Genomic DNA, 18,332 nt, shown 5'->3' on the forward strand with positions numbered 1-18,332 from the left:
GTCGTCCCTGAAACAAGAGAGCAGAGGGACCAGCAGGAGGCAGCAGAGGTGCGCCCGAGGCCCGACTGCGCTTGCGCAGAGCCTGCGGCGCCTAGGACGGGAAGTAGGCGGGGCTGCCCAGAGCAGCTCGTGGGGAGCACTGCGGCAGGCTGGCAGGTGAGGCCCGCGGGGTGCAAGGGATGAAGAGCGAGGGTGAGGGTGGAAGACTCGGACTAGGGTGGGGGTCATGTGGGGGCCTGAGATGCACGAAAGTGAAATGAGACTGAGGACGAAATGGAGAGGTGAGAAAGCACTAAGGCCAAGACCGGTTTCGGGTGCCTGAGCCCATGGGACTTTGGGGGATAGCTGTGAGCAAAAAATCTGAGCAAGCCGCCGCCGGGCCCTGGTGGCAAGGCGTCGGAAACTAAAGGCACGGAACTGGGAATCCATTGACACCCTCCCCCAGGGCTGTGTCTGAACCGAGGTCCAGGAGGAGGCTGAGAGCTGTGAGGCAAAACAGTACCAAGGAGTGACAATCCTGTTTTCAAGGATCATTCCCTCTTATCTTCCAAAACATGAGGGCTAGGCCCACGGCCCTACCCTCAGCCCTACTAGTGACGACCCGGACTGGGACCACATTTTCAACCTGAATGCCCAGCCCAGTGGCGTCCCTAAGTGTATTTAAAGCTAGTGTTTTACTTACCACCTGGTTTCAAGACGCAGGCTGAAGCCATTGGGCTAGATTGCAGTAGAGCCTCAGTCCTGAGAGCCTTGGGCTTCACCGTTACAGTTGTGTGGTCTCAGGCCAGCCCCCTAAGCTCTCCGTATAATGAGGAGAAAAGGGATTGTAAGGATTTCTGCAGACTAACATCTAGTGAGGCCCAGTGGAAGGCAGTGGTCTGCCCTACCAAGGCCGCCTATTTCTAGGCCCCTTGATTAACAGATGTGTTCACAATGTGCCCTGGGACAGCCCTGTGAACTGTTCCCACCTAAGGAACTGAACGAGAGCTGCCTCTACCTCATGGTCTCAGTGTTCATATTCCTCCCATCGTCAAATTTTACTTTTACTCAGCGGCAAACTGGGATGGAAGTGGCCAAGTCACTGGGCACCAGATTCCTCAACTGAGTCCTGCTTTGGTGACAACTAATATTTGTGACCTTAGAGTAACACTTTCCTCCTACCACCTGGTTTTTTTTTCAACTGCAGTATGACCTGATGGCATGTTTTCCCACACAGTTCTGAGACATAAACAAAACAATTGTTCTAATAACTGTTAACCTCCCACAACAGATTAATTTGCAGAATTCCTCTGTGATGTTGCCTGAAGCCAGTCTTTTCTGGAAGACTGTCTTTGCTACCCAGTGTACTAAGGGAGAGTTTTCATTTCCTGTGTGATCCCCCCAGACCTCAGGCTGCTTACCTCACTCTAGTGGCCATGCAGGCCTGCTGAGCACAAACAGCCAGGACACTGACCACATGGAGCTTAGGATCCCTTTCAAAAGAAAAATGGCAGCACAATAATATGGCTGCACAGAACAGCCCATGAAAGATAGTGGGGGGGGGGGGTGTAGACATGGCTGGGGTGGAGTCCATCTATGTTCAGCGTGCATATGTTCTGTAGGTTGAATTTCCAGCACCAATAGAAAGAAACATAGTCTTAAAGTGTGTTTTGGCATTTTTGTTTTGTTTTGAGACAGGGTCTCATGGAGCCCAGGCTGGCCTCCAACTCATAATATAGCTAAGATTGAACTTGAACTTGTAATCTATCTCCATTTGGCTCTATCTTCCAAGCACTGGAATTGTAGGTGTTCACCACCATGTCCAGTTTTATCGAGGAACCTAGGGCCTGTGCCTTCAAGGCAAGTATCACCAGTTGAGCTACCCGTCCAAACCCTACTCCACACCCTTTGGTTTTTGTTTGTTTGGGGGGAGGGTATTTTAGTTTTTGCTTGGTTTGGTTTTGATTTGGTTTTTTTTTTTTTGTTTTTGTTTTTGTTTTTTTTGAGACAAGGTTTTACTCAGTAGCCCAGACTAGCACCAAACTGATGTCAAGGCTCCGTCGGTTTCCCAAGTGGTTGGTAATGGTTTCCCAAGTGGTAGGATTATAGGCATGAACCACCATGCCAGACTAAAGTGATAGTTTTGTTGTTTTTTTTTTTTAAAGATTTATTTATTTATTATATGTAAGTACACTGTAGCTGTCTTCAGACACTCCAGAAGAGGGGGTCAGATCTTGTTACGGATGGTTGTGAGCCACCATGTGGTTGCTGGGATTTGAACTCTGGACCTTCGGAAGAGCAGTCGGGTGCTCTAACCCACTGAGCCATCTCACCAGCCCAAGTGATAGTTTTTAATGTATATTTTGCTATAATCTTTATAATAAGCATTTATAAATATAAATAAAATCTTTTCCATGTATGTAGTAAGATATTGGTTAAGATCTAGAAGGATTTATACCAGACTATTCCTAGCAGCCAGTTACAAATAGAGAAATAAGAGTTCTGGGGGGAGAGGGGGTTGGGGTAAAGCTCTCTTGATAGACTGCTTGCCTAGCATGCATGATCAATTCCAGCACCACATACACCAGAAGTGGTGCATACCTGTGATCCCAATACTGGCAGGGAGGAGACACAAAGACCCTAAGTTCAGAGTCTGAGGAGCAACTGCTAGCTCATACGTACAGAGAGGCACACATACCAGAACCGGGAGGACCCAGCCAAGTGTCAATCTGGCCAAACCAATCAAAGCAGTGCAGCCCTGCTTACTGACTTACACACACTCATGCACATGGCCCTCTCTTTCTGAGTCCTTTGCAACTGTGGATTCTGTTGAAATCAAACAGCTCCCCCAACCCAGCACTCTGCCCACCCCAGCTTCTCCCCAGACTCCGTTGTCCATCTGACTACTAGCCAGCCAGCTACCACCGTCCCATCCAGCAGTCCTAATGGGGCCATGCCCTTCACCAGTTCTTTCTGCCACCATCAGATCCTTTTTCTCCAGGTATGGGCTTCAGAGCAGGGTTGTTTTGTTCCCTTAGAGAGGCATGCATCAGATTTAGGGGCTTATTGGAAAAAAGGTAAATGGGAAAGAATATCACTCTTTTTCTTTGCCTCAGCTAGACCCCAAAGAAGGAAAACTATGACCTGGTTCTTCATTTGTGGCCCAAACCACACAATGTGAAATGAGTCTGAGTGGCCGCAGCAGACAGAATTTCTCTGAGTACACTGCCTTTCTAGTGCAAGTAGACAGTCCATCCAGGCCCTGTGAGCCAGCAGATGCAAGCAGAGCTTTGCCCAAGAGCGTGCTGTGCTGTGCTGTGCTGTGCTTGGCACCCAGGCCCACTCAGCATGCATGATGCAGATGGCCTTGGGGCCCATAACAGGTCCTAAGCCTGGAGCACAGGCACAGGGCAGTAAGAGCAGTATAGCCAGGTACATTAAAGGATTTTTAGTGCTGCAGAGCCAAGATGAGTCCAGCCTCCAAGGAAGACAGGTAGACTGTGGGGAAGGGATCCAGATCCAGGAAGTAGCCCAAGGGCAAAGGTTAGAAAGAGGCACCTGCTTTCTAAAACATCTGGCAGAGCTAGTACCAGATAGGGTGATGTTGTGGGCAGGGATTTGCTGGTTGGGGCTGCTGTGTACTCTGGGGCGAGCATGCTCTCCTCTCGCTGTGGTCTCAGTCATAACTTCACATTAGCCCGTTTAACACTGCTGAAGGTTTTGGTACCTCTAGGGCCTGTAGAATTGCATGGTACAAATAGCCGAATGCTCGTCAGTTGCCTGAGAACAACTTCACAGTAGTCACACTTCTGTTCCTGAATACCGAGGAGCTAGAGCAGTTGGTGGGCAGGGTATGATGTAACAGTTGGCCTGGTCCTCTCAGTAATTAATGCCACCTCTGACTCTTGCTCTGCAGCTCTGCCTGTGTACAAACTCTCTAGGGCTCACTCTCTTCTTTTCAATCTTACCTTTGGGTAGACTGCATCTCTGCCTGGTTCCCATTCTGCTCTTTCCTTCTTTGCTTTAATTACACTCTTATCTTTTTACCTGCTTGGTCTTTGTAACCCAGGCTACACTTTATTAACTTGCAATTAAATGTGAGTGTAGACAATTAATTTTAACTCCAGCAACATAACCTCCAATAAGAAGTACTATATCTATATATTTGTTTGTTTGCTTACAAAGCTGGCCCAGAGAAATAAAAAACACTGGGAAAAGGTAACCCTTCACCTCCAAGACTGGACCGGAGAGGAGACTGTGGTGGGACTGACTCCACACACACAAAGGACGGCAAGGTTGAACATGAGGCGCTCTGTGGTCCTCTTCCTCATTCCCCTCTTTCTTCTTCTGCTGTCTGGTCTCCAGTTCCCTCTGTTTGCAAGAGCAGCAGAAAGCCTGTCACCTCTCTCAGTCCCTTAAACTGAGTAGTTGTGCCTTATTACCCTGCTGGATGAAGCTCAGGCTGGCTACTGTAGACCCTGCCTGTGTCGCATCCCTCACTCTGTCCAATGTTGGAGGCTGTGAGGGTTTTGACACAGAGTCTCTATCTGTAGCTGGGTCTAACTTGGCAATGGCCATGTAGACCAGAGGACACTCAAACTTGTGGCAACCCTCTTGCCTACGCTTCCTGCTGCGATTATAGGCAGATGCCAGCATTAGGCTATGGCTTCTTTGTGTGTATCTTTTTAAAATAAATTAGCTTTTGATTCCAGCCTTTGAAAGAGAGAGAGGTGTTATGTTTTGTTTGCTTACTTTTCTTGTTACAAAACAAAACACTTGACAAACCAGCAATAGCAGCCCAGACTTTAATCCCAGCATTGGGATGCAGAAGCTGGCGGAATTCTGTGAGTGCCAGACCATTCTGGTCTACAGTGAGAGTTTCAGGACAGCCAGGGCTACACAGAGAAAGCCTATCTTTAAAACAAAAAAAACAAAACAAAACAAAAAAACACAACCAAAGCAATTTAAGGAAAGAAGGGTTTATTTTGGTTTTATTTTGGTTTTTGGTTTCAAGGACTATAGGCCATGGAGAGTATAATCTTGGGAAGGGAGCTGGGCACATTGCATCCATAGTCAGGAAACCTGAAATGGATGCTGGGCTCAGCTAGTATACTTCCATTATTTAGTATGGGTCCCCAGCTGACAGGATGGTGCCACCCACAGTTGGCTTTCCCACTTCGATTAACGTAACCCAGAGAATCCCTCACAGCCATGGCTTGTCCCTTCAGTAATTGTAGGGCCTATCAAGTTGACAGTACTCCTGTCACACCATGCCTTTCCTTTGACACCCTGACTACTACTGTGTAACATGAATACATGAGCCCTTCCCTCATCTACTTTTCTCTTTGTGTTTTGTTTTAGTTTTGTGCTATTTGAAACAGAGTCTCATGTGTTTCAGGTTGGCCCATGTCTCTGTATGTAGCCCGGGCTGGTCTTGAAGTTCTGATTCTCACGCCCCTACCTCTTCTGTGCAGAATCGCAGGTGTGCACCACCATACCCAGTTTATATGGTGCTTGCCGAGCAAGCAAGAGGCATCTCCATCCCTTCTGACTTCTACTCTATTTCACTTGTTAGACGTTAGTGACCATAAGTGACAATAGTCTTTGCTCCCATTAGTTCTTCAGGATTTCCTCATCTGTCTGTCTGTCTGCCTGCCTCACATCTCAGCCCCTGCTTCTGGCAAAGTTGGGAGGCACCATCTATGGTTGTTCTAAGACTGAGGTTCTAGAAGTCTCACCTTTCTTTCTGCCTGGTTCATTTAGTAGTTGGAATCTGAAAGGCCTCCGAGGACTCGGAAGCTGCTCTCCAGCTTCTCCTGCCTAGCGCTTGGAGTACTCAGAATCTTATATCCACTCCATTGTATCACCTTAAAGAGTGCCATGTGTTTCCTCTGAGGGTAAAAACACTAGGCTCTTTCCTAATGGAAGTCCCTGCGCCAGGATATTAAGCAGAGCCCTCAGAGGTGCCACATCATTGAAGGGCTAAAGTGAGTGTGCAGCCGCACTAGGCTTGGAGTTCCCCTGCCAAGAAGCACCAGTTTCAGACAGGGCTGTGTGAGTAGAGACAGGCAGGAAGGTTTTCTGCCCAAGCGAAGTGGGAAGTGGAGCTTTACGGCAACAGAGGAAACAGGGGGAGAAGGAAACCAAAGCACATCACAGGAGGTCATAAAGAAAGGCAGAAAGGGCTGATGTGTGACTAGTACTGTCAGACTTGCCTTGCATGGCTGAGACCCTGGGCTCAATTTTTACACCACACCTGGGGAGCCCTTCTTGATCCTAACTTGCTTTGTCTCCCAAATAGCTCTACACTAATGGCCCCTGTGTATTGGCTCTTCTTTTTTCCACCATCTGTCTCTATAGCCTGGAGATATAGAGATAAATACAAACATACATACATACATACATACGTGTGTGTGTGTGTGTGTGTGTGTGTGTGTGTGTGTGTGTGTATGTATACACAGAAACACACACTTCTTTCTACCAGCTGATCAGTTATTGGCAATCTGGTTAAACCCTGTTACCTACCTTGATGACCTGATCCTGGTGTCCCTGTCCTGCCTGTCTCTGGTCATAACCTGGCACTCTGCAGGAAACATGCATTCCCTCTGTCACTTCTATGAGATGTCTTCGTGGCCCGCTTCTGATACACTCCTGAGGCTTTTCCCTGAGCACGCATGTGTCTACACTTGAACGCATGTCTGTTTCTAAATGGGATTACCACTCCATTAAGTATGGTCTCTGGACTGTGAGGCCCAGGGCTTGTTGAGGTACCCGCCTCATTTTGCTAGTTAAAGAGACAAACAAGGCAGGACACATGTACTCCACGTCATACAGCTGGCACCCTGTGATATTGCTAACTCTGACATTTCTCCCCAGAGTGAAGACTTGACTGGAGACTGTCTCACCCCAGCCTAGCTGCAAACCCCCGGAATGCACTGGGCATGGCCTCTGGAGCCGCACAGAACAGCAGCCAGATGGCCTGTGACAGTGAGATCCCAGGCTTCCTGGACGCATTCCTCCAAGACTTCCCAGCCCCACTGAGCCTGGAGAGCCCTTTGCCATGGAAGGTCCCAGGGACAGTCCTGAGCCAGGAAGAAGTGGAGGCTGAGCTGATTGAGCTGGCATTGGGCTTCCTGGGCAGCAGGTAGGCATGGGCTGCCTCAAAAGAGAGGAGCTTGATGGACAGGACAGGATGCAGCACTGCCCACCAGGTGCTGACCTCGAGCCTACCTAAGTCTCAGGAGAGGGGCGTGGTCACCCCTTATCTATACATTGTAGCAGAACCTGAAAGTTCAGAGAGTGATGGGCCCTGTCATCCAGTGCCGTCTCTTCCTGAGTAAATGCTCAGCTACACTAGACCTTGCCACTTTGTCTTTCAGTTTTACAGATAGAAGACTCATTTGGGCAGGGGGTATTTTTGTTTCCTTTCCTTATTGGGTCGAGAACTTCCACCATCTCATTTAAAGGAAATACTTTATGCTCTCTCTTCACCGTCTGATTGCAACATCCTTTTCCTGTGCTTTGTGGCTATTACTAAATAAAATAAGGGTCTTTTGGACACTGTGGTACTAAGACAGCTGCTAAATGACTAGTGGACAGGTATATTGGACAGACATGACTACTGTTCCCCATAAGACAAGCACATGGCTAAGTTTCCGTCATGCTACTCCGAATCTCAGACTAGTGCACAGTTCTAAAGGTATTTACTTATTTCTGCAGTTGGACTTTTTTTCTTTTACTTATTTCACTGTATGTGCATGAGTGTTCTGCCAGAATAATACGTACCACTTGCCTGCCTACCCCTGGTTGTAAGCCACCCTGTAGGTGCTAGGTACAGAACCCAGGTCCTTTTAGAAGAACAGCAAGTGCTCTTAACCACTGAGCCAGCCATCTATCTAGCCCATACAGTTTCAATGAAGTGTTTCCAACCCATTGTTTAAAAGTAATTACAGTAACAGAAAGTGTAACTCTGTGATAAGGATGCTCTTGTGGGGATGTCCTGTGGCCATGTAACAAAGTATTACAGTCTGGGCAGCTGAGACACGCGTTTATCCTTTGACAGATCTATGGGCCAGAAATCGAAGGCCATGGGGGCTGGTGTTCTAGGCCTGTCTCTGGTGGTAACTGCTTAGTGTTGCTTCGCTTTCCAACTCATCTCTGGTGAGTGTCCTCCCTGTGTATGCATCCTCAATTCTTGTTTACTTTGTATGTACAGTGTTCACACAGAGACCGGAGGAGAATCTGGGGTATCAGTTCACATTTTGTTTAAAACTATCCCCCATTAGCCTGTGGGCCTTCACTGTGTAAACCGAGCTAGTCGTCCCTTGACTTTCTAGGGCTACCCATGTCGCTGCCTCCCGTCTCACCATTGTTGGGACTGCAGAGAGTGCACCCTTGCACTCAGATTTTTACGTGGCTTTTGGGGATCTAAACTCGTGTCTTCATGCTCAGGGGAAAAAAGTGATTTGCTGGTTGAGCTATTTTTTTTTTTTTTTTTTTTTTGATCTCCTTCCTCGAAGGAGGATGCTCGTCATGGTAGATACGGGCTAGAGGCCATCCTTCCACAGAGTTACTTACGCTTTACTGTAACTGCATTTATAAAAACTGCAGTTCCAGAGTCGGGGACTGGCTCTCCATGTCTTTTGTTGAAGGGGTGCACAGTCAGTTGAGCCCAGTCTAGATGTTCAGCCAGAAGTCTGAGCAATCCCATCCTGCACACTGTGGGAAAGAAGAAAGGCAGGTCTGAAAAGCCTCTCTCCTAGGCTGATCTTTTCAGAAGAGATGTCCTGGGTCTTGTGGCTCATTTTTCATCCAGTCTAGAAGTTTTGTGCAAAGAAAGACAGTGGAGGACAGATCTGTCTCTGATCTCTGCCTTCTCCACTCAAGCTGCTGTCAGTCAAAGGGGTAGAGGCAGCTCATGGAAGCCATAGGGCTTTCAGGTTCTTCTGTACAAACCTGGCCATTCACTAAGGGAATAAACCCCGTGATTCTTAGTCTCACCATTCTTCGTGACTCTTCTGCAGATACCCCACTGCTAGAACCACGCCAGCCTCAGCATATCATCCCCCCAGTGTCACCTGAATGTGTGCTTTCTTTGCCCCCTTGGTGTCTGTCAACTCCATCTCTCACCCAGCAGCAGTTGCTAGGATCCTAGCACAGTAAACAACTCACAGGCAGTCTGCTGCAGAGCCAAGTCTATCTACCCTGGACCCCACAGGCCCAGGGGCATTACTCGGTGATAGTGTTATGAATAGGATGTTGCTAGTTGATTTGAGGAAAATATTTTGGAGACAGGTGGTATAAAGGAACTTGTCCTCAGGGTGGGAAAAAAACTGGCTATTTCATGGTCAGAAGCTCCTAAATTCTGCCTTCCTAAGAGGAGACAGAGCAGGAGAAAGCAGCCACTGGATCTCACACATCTGTGTCAAAGGACATCACTACCTGCAGGGCCCGGGCGGGCGTGTCAGAAAGAAAACCAAGCCCAGAAGGGTTGAAATAGGAGAGAAAAGGCTGACAGGGAAAGGTGCCTGCTGGGATGGCAAGGACACATGGCCTAGGCTAGGAATAAGTCCCTAAGGCCTGGGGCATTGCAGGGCTTCTTAGCTATGGCATAGGTTCCCAGGTATAGGCAGTACAGAGGAAGGATTTTCCTGGGGAGACCTGGATGGGAAGTGGGAGGTGGGGTGTAAGGCATTGACAGCTGCTAGCAAGAGCAGATAGCCGCCCAGAGCTGGGCTGAGCAGGTATGCTGTTTACTCGCAGGGATGAGGGTGGAATACTGAGCCCCAGATCCATGGAGTTGCATGTGATAAAGGAAGGACCGGGACTTTTGGGGTACACATGCATGGTCAACGATGGGCAAAAGCCTGTGTTCAACACTGGGTGGGCCAAAAGGTTCTAAACGCCAGAGGGGATGGATAGCACCAGGGAAGCTGTCTTCCACAGCAGGCCTAGGCACGCATGAACTTACAGAGACTGTGGCAGCATACGCAGGTTCTACATGGGTTCAAGCCAGACAAGGTCCCAGGACTGAGACAGGGAAGTGGACACAGACTCCGATCCCTAACCAAGAAGCTATCTTAATTGACAACCACTTGCAAAGGAAAAATTATTTTCTCTGATGGAGTCTCTGAGTATATAAACTGTACTTAAGGGTGGACCCCAGGCCCAACTATAGATGGCTAACACAGTGGTATTTTTAAAGGTGGTTTGGTTTGGTTTGGTTTTTGTCTCATATTGCTTTGTGTGGGCATTTTTCATCTTTAGGTGTTGTTTTATTTTGTTTTTATTTGCCTGCTTGTTTTCTAAAGAGATAGAAAGAAGGCAGTGGGATTGAATGAATCGGGAGGAGATTGGGAAGGGGAAACCATGGTCAGGATATTGCATAAAAATGTACTTTCAACTAAAAAAGCAAAGAAAATGGATGGGATGGCCCAGAACCCCAGGGACCTGCTTATGTTCATCCACTAAACAAACCATAAGTGTACCATAAAAATGTACAAGCCCATGCATGGTATATGCCTTTAATCCCAGCATTCAGGAAGCAGAGGCAGGCAGATCTCTGAGTTCTAAGCCAGTCTGCTGTACAGTGTAGATTCTAGAACAGCCAGGGATACAAAGAGAAACCCTGCCTCAAAAGACAAAAAAAACAAAACAAAAAGACAAAAAAAAAAAAAATCAGTACAAGACCCAGCGTGGTGGTACATACCTTTAATACCAGCATTCGAGAGGCAGAGAGGCAAGACTATCTCTGAGTTCGAGACCAGCTAGGTTTACAGAGTGATTTCCAGAACAGCCAGGGCTACACAGAGAAACCCTGTCTTGGGGGTGGGGGTGGGGGATTAATATAATATTATACTGAATGTATTTTTCAACTGTCCAAATGGATTTTGTTCTAGCATTTTCTCCTATATGTGAACATGGGTATATGTCACCATTACTTGTGGTATGAGCCTCATAGATAATCTGCATCATATGCAACAGTTCCCAGGCATTCACATTCAGCCATGTGCACATACATGTGTGCACACACATACATACACAGTCATTTTGTGCCTCACAGACTCTCATGCTTGGCTCTTGTCCCCACAGCCCATCTAGAGTTGTGGGTGTAAAGGCCTTCTATTACACTGATCCGCTGGCTCTTTTTTCAGACGTTTACTGGTGTTTCCTCTGAAACTATCTACAAGTCTGGCCCCTGGGATCTGCACACTCCTTTCCTTTCTTCTCCATTTATTGTGATTTCATTGGCACATCTCTAGGTCCCTGAGCAAAATATAAAACTTAACATTGTAATTATCTAGATATGGCTTCATCTCTTGTTATAGTGTAGGCACCAAGCAACCCTTGAGGGCACTTCCTGGGTCCAGCATCCTCTAGCCACGTCTAAGAGTTCCACTCCCACAACCAGGATCAGGGCTGACATTTTCAGTGTGATGACAGGACTGAGGGCCTCCGGACACATCCGTGGGTGGGGTCCCTACAATGAGGCAGAAGCCTGGTCCAGGAAGGAAATGCTGATGGCTGGAGGCCAGGCATTGTCTGTGTCTCTGTAGGGGGAAATCACCTCCCTGTTCCCAACAGCAGAAGCAGCCAGTGGGCAAAAAGCTTAAGCATGACCTCATCGGCACAAGTGAGCAGGTACCCTTTCCCTGCCCCTAAACGGAAAACTCAGTGCCTGGCAGGAAATGCCGCAAAGTGGGGAACTTGTTCTTGGCTTACAATGTCTTCTTCTTTATTTGGGACTGGGGGTATGGCAAGAGTGTGCTAGAGATGTAACCCAGGGCATCTCAACAAGCTAGGCCAGTGCTTTACCACCGAGCTGCACCCCATTTCAGCTGGTTGTTTTCAGAGCCTCTTCAAGAGGCCTCTCCATAAGTCACTCTTTTGAAAACTTCAGCCAATTGTACAGTTCCACAGACTGTCAGTAGCAGAGCCTACTACTCAACTACTCAAGAGGTTGATGCCAGAGGATTGAAGGCTCTGGCCTGCCTGGGATCCAGGGTAAATGGAAGGCCAGCCTGAGTGGCTCAAAAAATAAAAAGAAAGCTGCGACAAGTGACAGACTTGCCTGCAGGAGTCTTTGTGGTCAGTTCCCAGTTCTCTAAAACCAAAGGCCATCAATAGATGGCCAGTCCCCTTAGGATGAAACTCACCAACTCTTAGAAGGTCATTGTTCTCATTAAAGCTGAAGTGTTAGCCTAGCATGGTGGTGTGTGACTGCAACCCTTAGCACTCTGGCTGAATAGGCAGAGGTAGGAAAATTAAGAGTTCAGGGTCAGCTTTGGCTACATAGCAAGCTTGAGGCCAGCCTGGGTAACATGAGACACTGTTTGTTTGTTTGGGGGCTAGGGAGATGGATGGTTCAATGGATAAGAGTGTTTGTTGTGCAAGCATGAGAACCTGAATCCAGTAATCCCTGTAAAAGCTGGACAATGTCTGCATGTGCCTATAACCCTGATATTAGGGGATAGAGACAGGCAGATCCCAGGAGCTCAGTGGCCAGCCAGCTTGGCCCAAACGGCAAGCTTGTAGGTTAACTGAGTGACCCTGTCTCAAGGGAATCCAGTAGAGAGCCACAGAGCAATAGAGCAGGGCGTCTGATATCTTCCTCTGTTCTCAAATGTGTCCATGCGCACATGCACGCATACATACACACTTGCATATTTATACATGCACACGCACACATTTACACACATACACAGGAAGAGAAAGAGAGATACATAAAAGCCAGGCAGACTGATTCACAACTGTAATTCCATATGAATCAGGAATCAGTCAGGAGTTGATTCACAAGTTTGAGGCCAGCCTGAGCTACCACACACACACCGCCTTTTTCTTTTTTTTTTTTTTAATTAAAGAAATCAGCTATGAAAATTCAGCCAAATGCCCTTCCGAACAGGCACACAGACAAGAGCACATAGTCTAGCTTTGAGGATCTCCCACTAGACATGAAGACAGGCTCTGGGGTTGAGATGTATTCCAGAAGCATTTGAGGCCCCAAGAATAGTGACCCCGTCTGCCCAGAGACTTGGGGCATCAGTTTTAAGCAGGATTCCTAAGGTTCAGAGCCCTGTGGAGAGACACATGTCATCAGCTCACTGTCTTCACTGCTTATCTTAGCTACAGCAGACTTGCCTTTCTCCCAGACTCCTCTCTTGTTTGGTCTCTTGTCCCGTTTTTCAGTGCTACCTGCCCAAGGCCCCAGCAGGAGACTGACATTTCTTCTCTCCCAACAGCTGTCAGCATGAGGTAAAGTTCTTCCCACCCTTCTGTGCTCTTAGTTATCTTCCGTGACTCCAGAACAGTCCCTTCCCTCTGTGGGACCTTACCTTCCTATTCCCTACTTGACCTACTCTTCTGGAGCTGGGCCTCCCAGCCTTCACTCCATCTGTGGCTCTTTCTCCTGCCTCCCATGTTCTCACAGCTCTCCAGGTCTCCAGAGCTCCGCTGAGCCTGTGGAAACAGAACCTGGCTTCCTCTTAGGCTCAGTGGTGGGGCTACCGCTCCTCCTCAATCCAACTGCTCAGATCCAGTTTGAGTCTCTGTCCTTCCCTTGCCCCACTCTCACTCTTGATCAGCTCCCAACATTGTTCTGCTCTGTCCTTTTTTAACACCAAGGTTCCCTGCCCAGCTCTTAGGCCTGGCCTGGCCTCTCTAGACCGTTGTCACCAGCATTCACAATCCAGCCTATCCTCAAAGACATCTAAGAACTCAATCTGACACTGTCACATATCTCTTCAAAAACAAACCAGAGTCCCTTCTGCCCACTGCCTGGATACCCGTAGCCCCCTTCTCCACAAACCGAGCAGCTCAGAGACTATGGGTCTTCTGTCAGAAGACGTCACTGGGATGTTCACCATCCAAGAACCATTTCCTGGGGTTGTCATCCCAAAGCACACAGAGCAGACACCTTAATGATCACCATCATTCTCTCAGGACAGATGCCAAATGGAGGTGAAAGTGCCCTCAGGCTGAGCCCCCCTGGTGCTCTTCAGATAAGCATGTGCATTCCTCAGCTTGTAGGTTCACCCCTCCGTCCCTGTCCTGCACCTACATGGCTGCCCTCATGTATCTATGTCTGTGTTTACACCTTTCACAAGCCAGTCGTACTGAAGCAGGCATCCATCCTACTCCAGCCATAATCTCATCTTTCTTAGTGCTATCCACAGTAAACCAACTTACAAGAGCTCCCATCTGAGACAGTAACCTCAGCATATAAAATGGGGGATACAGTTCAGCACTTAACATGCCCTGCTCCCAGGGGTTACCAGCTTGAGCATCAGGGATCCAAGCTTCAAGGATACCTTTCCAACACATCCCAGCAAATGCCGTGCCCCTGGTGTTGTGTAAATATCCATTCCGGGTCCCTGAAGACAGAGATCACCTGCTTGTGATGACACCAAGAGGAAGGTATGAGCCATCATCTCCATCTTCAAGGTGGAGGATGCCAGGAGCTGCTCCAGCCCCGCCTCTCACATCTTCTTCCTAGGAACGCTCCCCCATCGTTTGCTGTGGCTGTGACCCACGAGGCAATTTCCCAGCTGCTGCAGACAGACCTTTCTGAATTTAAGAGGTTGCCTGAACAAGAGGAGGAGGAGGAAGAGGAGGAAGAAGAGAAAGCCCTCGTGACCTGTAAGTTCCACTCATATGGCTCTGGGATTGTTTAACAAGTGACAAACTCAGATTGACACTAAAGGTCAGTGCCAGCGTGCCATCAGGACAGCAGTGTTGGAGTTCAGCAAGAGCACGATGTGGCATAGAAAACCTGCAATGGACTGAGCAGCACGTGGGTCAAAGGCGGCCAGTGAGACGGTGGCCCACCTTTGTGCTGTCTTGATGGTGCTTCAGAGCACATAGAAATGAGTGGTGCCTGTCCTGCCTTACACACGAGAAGTGCAAGGTGTTGGTTCACAGCCACACAGCCAACCTCACCTGTACTCACTGTCCCCCTTGGCTAACACGAGGCCCTTAGCAGAGTGGCACATCCACCTCGGGGAGGGGGCAACTGTTGTCTAGGTCCCCTGCCTTGACTTACCTTAGTTGGGATCATTAGATGTCAGTGATCCCAATCATGAGGTGACGAAGATGGACATTTCGTGTCCACTGGCTACAGCCATCAGTGAGTTGAGCCCTACAGTGGTACACCAAACCAAAGGAACCCAGGAACAGAACGGGGAGCAAACGCCAAGAGGCCCCAAGACCACTTGACAGAGCGTTTGTTTATAAAATCCAGGCTCTTTTTCTGCATGACTCTCTTTCCTCCTATTTTGCTGCAGTACCAGAAGTATTAGGAGGGAAGTGGTGGCTGCAGGTATGCACACAGGATGTGGGCCGAGTTTCCAGGCAGTAGAGGGAGCCTCTCTTTGCCCAGCTTTAGGCCATGTGTAGAAGGACAAAGAACACTGTAGGAGAAAAAAGAAACCTACTTCAGCCTTAGCACTTGCGCCTACCAGCCACTCTCCTCACCCCCCATTTCTGGCCCCTTCCGCAGCTCCCTGCCAGCCTTCAAGCCAGCATGGCCTTGCCCCCTGCCTAGGAGACAACTATCCATAAAGACAGGCGGCCATTGTTCTCTATAAAGCCAGCAGACAATCCAGTCTGGCAGCAGCTGCCGCCAAGGCCCATCCTTACCCCTCCAGCTAGGAGACAGTATCACCTGCTGGTGGGAAGGAGAATTGCAGCCGGCAAACCAGGCCTTAAACCCAGGCGTCTGGAGAAGGGATGTGCCTTCCCCGCCTTCCCTGCCTGTCCCAGAGCTGCCATGCAAGCCTAGGCTTGTAGCCTTGCGCACTGTTGCAAGTCTGTTGTTGGCACGCTGTTCTTGCCAGCTGTCTCAGCACATTCTTTGAGGCTTATTGCCCCAGGCAGAAATGTGACTAAGGCACCTCCATGCCCACCTACCAGCACTTCCCTGTGATTGTTGTGAAGATAGACCTCCCGGGCAGTTCCTAAGGCTCAAGACTATAGCCCTTGGCCAGAAAATCAGGGTAGGACTCCAAGAGCCTGAGGCTGAGCATTACCGTAGGGCTTGCCATCTTCATTTTTAATTGCCCATTCTTCCTCTTGAGCAAAATTCAAGTCTAAACCTATTGCTGGAAATAGCAGTGTAACCAAAGGCTAAAAAGAGACAGCCCAGGCCTAGAGGCCCAGCCTTGCTCAACGTTCCCTCCATACCAGCAGTCTCCAGGAGCAAGGAGACCACAACAGCTCTCCAGGTAGTCATGGAGTCTACCTGTGTACAGAGGAGGAAATGAAAGACATGAGAAGTAATGTGGTTAGGGATGGGCTTAGACACAGGAAACTTGAGTTCTTCAGGGTCCCATTTAGAGCTGTGGTCCCTAGGCTGGGCCTAACAAAGTCAGTTCTCCAGCTCCTCAGCCTCCACTCCCACAGCTGCTGCTAATAGTCCCCAGCATGATGGCTGCAGCAGACTAGATGGCCTGCCCCCAAGCAGGCTTGTTAGACTTACCCTTCTCCCTGCTCATTGCTTTCCTCCCATGCCTCCCTCCAGCCTCTTCCACTCCTCCCGTTTCTTCCATGGCCATACTTCTGACTAAGCACACTTCTCCCAGTTCTCCTTGTTCCTCTGCTGTGGCCTTTGATACTTGAACCCTCTGGTTGGGGGTTGGGAAATTGGGGTGGGACTTTTGTTATTGATGTTCTAGTTTTTTCTACCTTTTACATGTACATGTACATTATTTTGAAATAATAAGTATGCATGCAGTGAATTATGAGAAATAACAGAGATATCCCGACTATATATACACGACCCCGTTTTCCTCCTAGGAACATCATAGAAAACTATAACAGTATGTCACACACAAGATCTGAATATGGTCAGACACAAGCCAGCTTCCTTATTGCAAGGATTCTACATGTAACCTTCCACAGGCCACTAACTCTCCTTCCCTGCTGTAGCCAGTCCTTAACTCCCAACGGTGACTAGTTTTCATCATTTCAAAAAGGCCTATCACTGGAATCGCACGGCCGACAGTTGGGGTTAGTGTCTTCCACTTGGTGTGATTCTCTGAAGATGGACCTGGCCACTTCACTCAGTTCTCCTGGACCCTTACCCAAGGCTCAGCTAGCTGCTGAGCCATTTATAGATTGGAAGCTGGACAGATCACAGATTTGGGATATTACAGATGTAGCTGGTATGATTCATGCACTGTTCTTATGGGAACAGCCCTCATTCTTCTAGGATTCATGCCCAAGAGTACAGTTTTTGGCTTAGAGGATAGTTGTATGTTTAGTTGTGAAAGTTATTTCTAGGAGCAGCTTAAGTCAGAACAGGCCAGAATTCACTTACTCCCCTGCCATTGGACCTGTCATATTTCTAATTAATGGACAATTACCAGACACTTTGGTCGCTGGCAGCAGACTTTCTTGCATACTTCATAGGTCGGTGTGCCGAGCTGAGTGTGCCTGGGAAGTGAGGTGCTTGACTAGTGGGCCCCGTGTAGGCTGCTGGGAGGAACATTTAAAACCTGGGGACATGGCAGGAAAGGAGTATATAGGAAAGTAGCTAAGCCTAAACTGCGTGGCTTTACTTTTTGGTTAACAACTCTCCATCATGCCCATCAGTACTAGATGCCAAAGGCCTGGCACGGAGCTTCTTCAACTGCCTTTGGAAAGTATGTAGCCAGTGGCAGAAGCAGGTGCCGTTGACTGCCCAGGCCCCTCAGTGGCAGTGGCTGGTCTCTATCCATGCCATCCGGAACACACGACGCAAGATGGAGGACCGACACGTGTCCCTTCCTGCTTTCAACCATCTCTTCGGCTTGTCTGTGAGTGTTGCACCTGCAGAGCCCAGGACAAGTGGTGTAGGGAGCTGGGGGGAGGGGTGGAGTGTCAAAGGTGGGGAGCCATGAGTGCTTTGAGAGCTGCCCACCAAAGCTAAGCCTGGGGAAATACTGACAGGCTGCTGTCTTAGGGCTGAGTACAAGGCAGTCTTCAAAGAGTACCACCGTTGGGGAGCCTGAGAGGCTAACTCATAACACCAACACCTCTGGGCCAAGCTTCCAGGCACATTGCTTTCCACAGCCAAAAACTAAACTAAGACAACAGTTGGCCTGTTTTTATATAAAGAGACTAGATGCTAGGTTCAGACTTGAATTGCTGAGCCTCCAACAGCAGATACTTCCTGATGCATCTTACCTTAGGTTATGTCTGCAGTATCCAGGAGGAGCTGGTGGAATTGGGGCTCCAAGGGCTGTCCTTTCCCAAGTCGCCCTGTGCACTTGAGCCAGTTTGACTTGTCTGATGGTAAGGGCTGTGTCGGTCCTTCCAGACCCTACCTGCCTTGGGTCTGTTTTGTTGTTTAATAGGGTACCTGAGACTGAGTCATTTAT

General features: G+C 48.6%; 1 protein-coding gene across 3 annotated transcripts in view; it reads left to right on the forward strand.

The window, feature by feature from the left end:
- The window catches only part of Ppm1f (protein phosphatase 1F (PP2C domain containing)), a 30,907-nt gene continuing 12,575 nt past the window's right edge, over window positions 1-18,332 (forward strand). Inside the window, exons 1-4 of one of the 3 annotated variants that reach the window (NM_176833.4) lie at window positions 1-156; window positions 6,856-7,123; window positions 14,471-14,613; window positions 17,566-17,768. In NM_176833.4, the coding sequence (NP_789803.1) occupies window positions 6,921-7,123; window positions 14,471-14,613; window positions 17,566-17,768 (549 nt within the window). In that variant the 5' untranslated portion in view covers window positions 1-156; window positions 6,856-6,920. Of the gene's footprint in view, window positions 157-177; window positions 282-6,855; window positions 7,124-7,902; window positions 8,140-14,470; window positions 14,614-17,565; window positions 17,769-18,332 lie in introns of those variants that run through there. The other 2 variants (XM_017317124.2, XM_006522508.4) reach the window with 2 other exon arrangements.

This window comes from Mus musculus, chromosome 16, assembly GCF_000001635.26.
Source record: "Mus musculus strain C57BL/6J chromosome 16, GRCm38.p6 C57BL/6J".
NCBI lineage: Eukaryota > Metazoa > Chordata > Mammalia > Rodentia > Muridae > Mus > Mus musculus.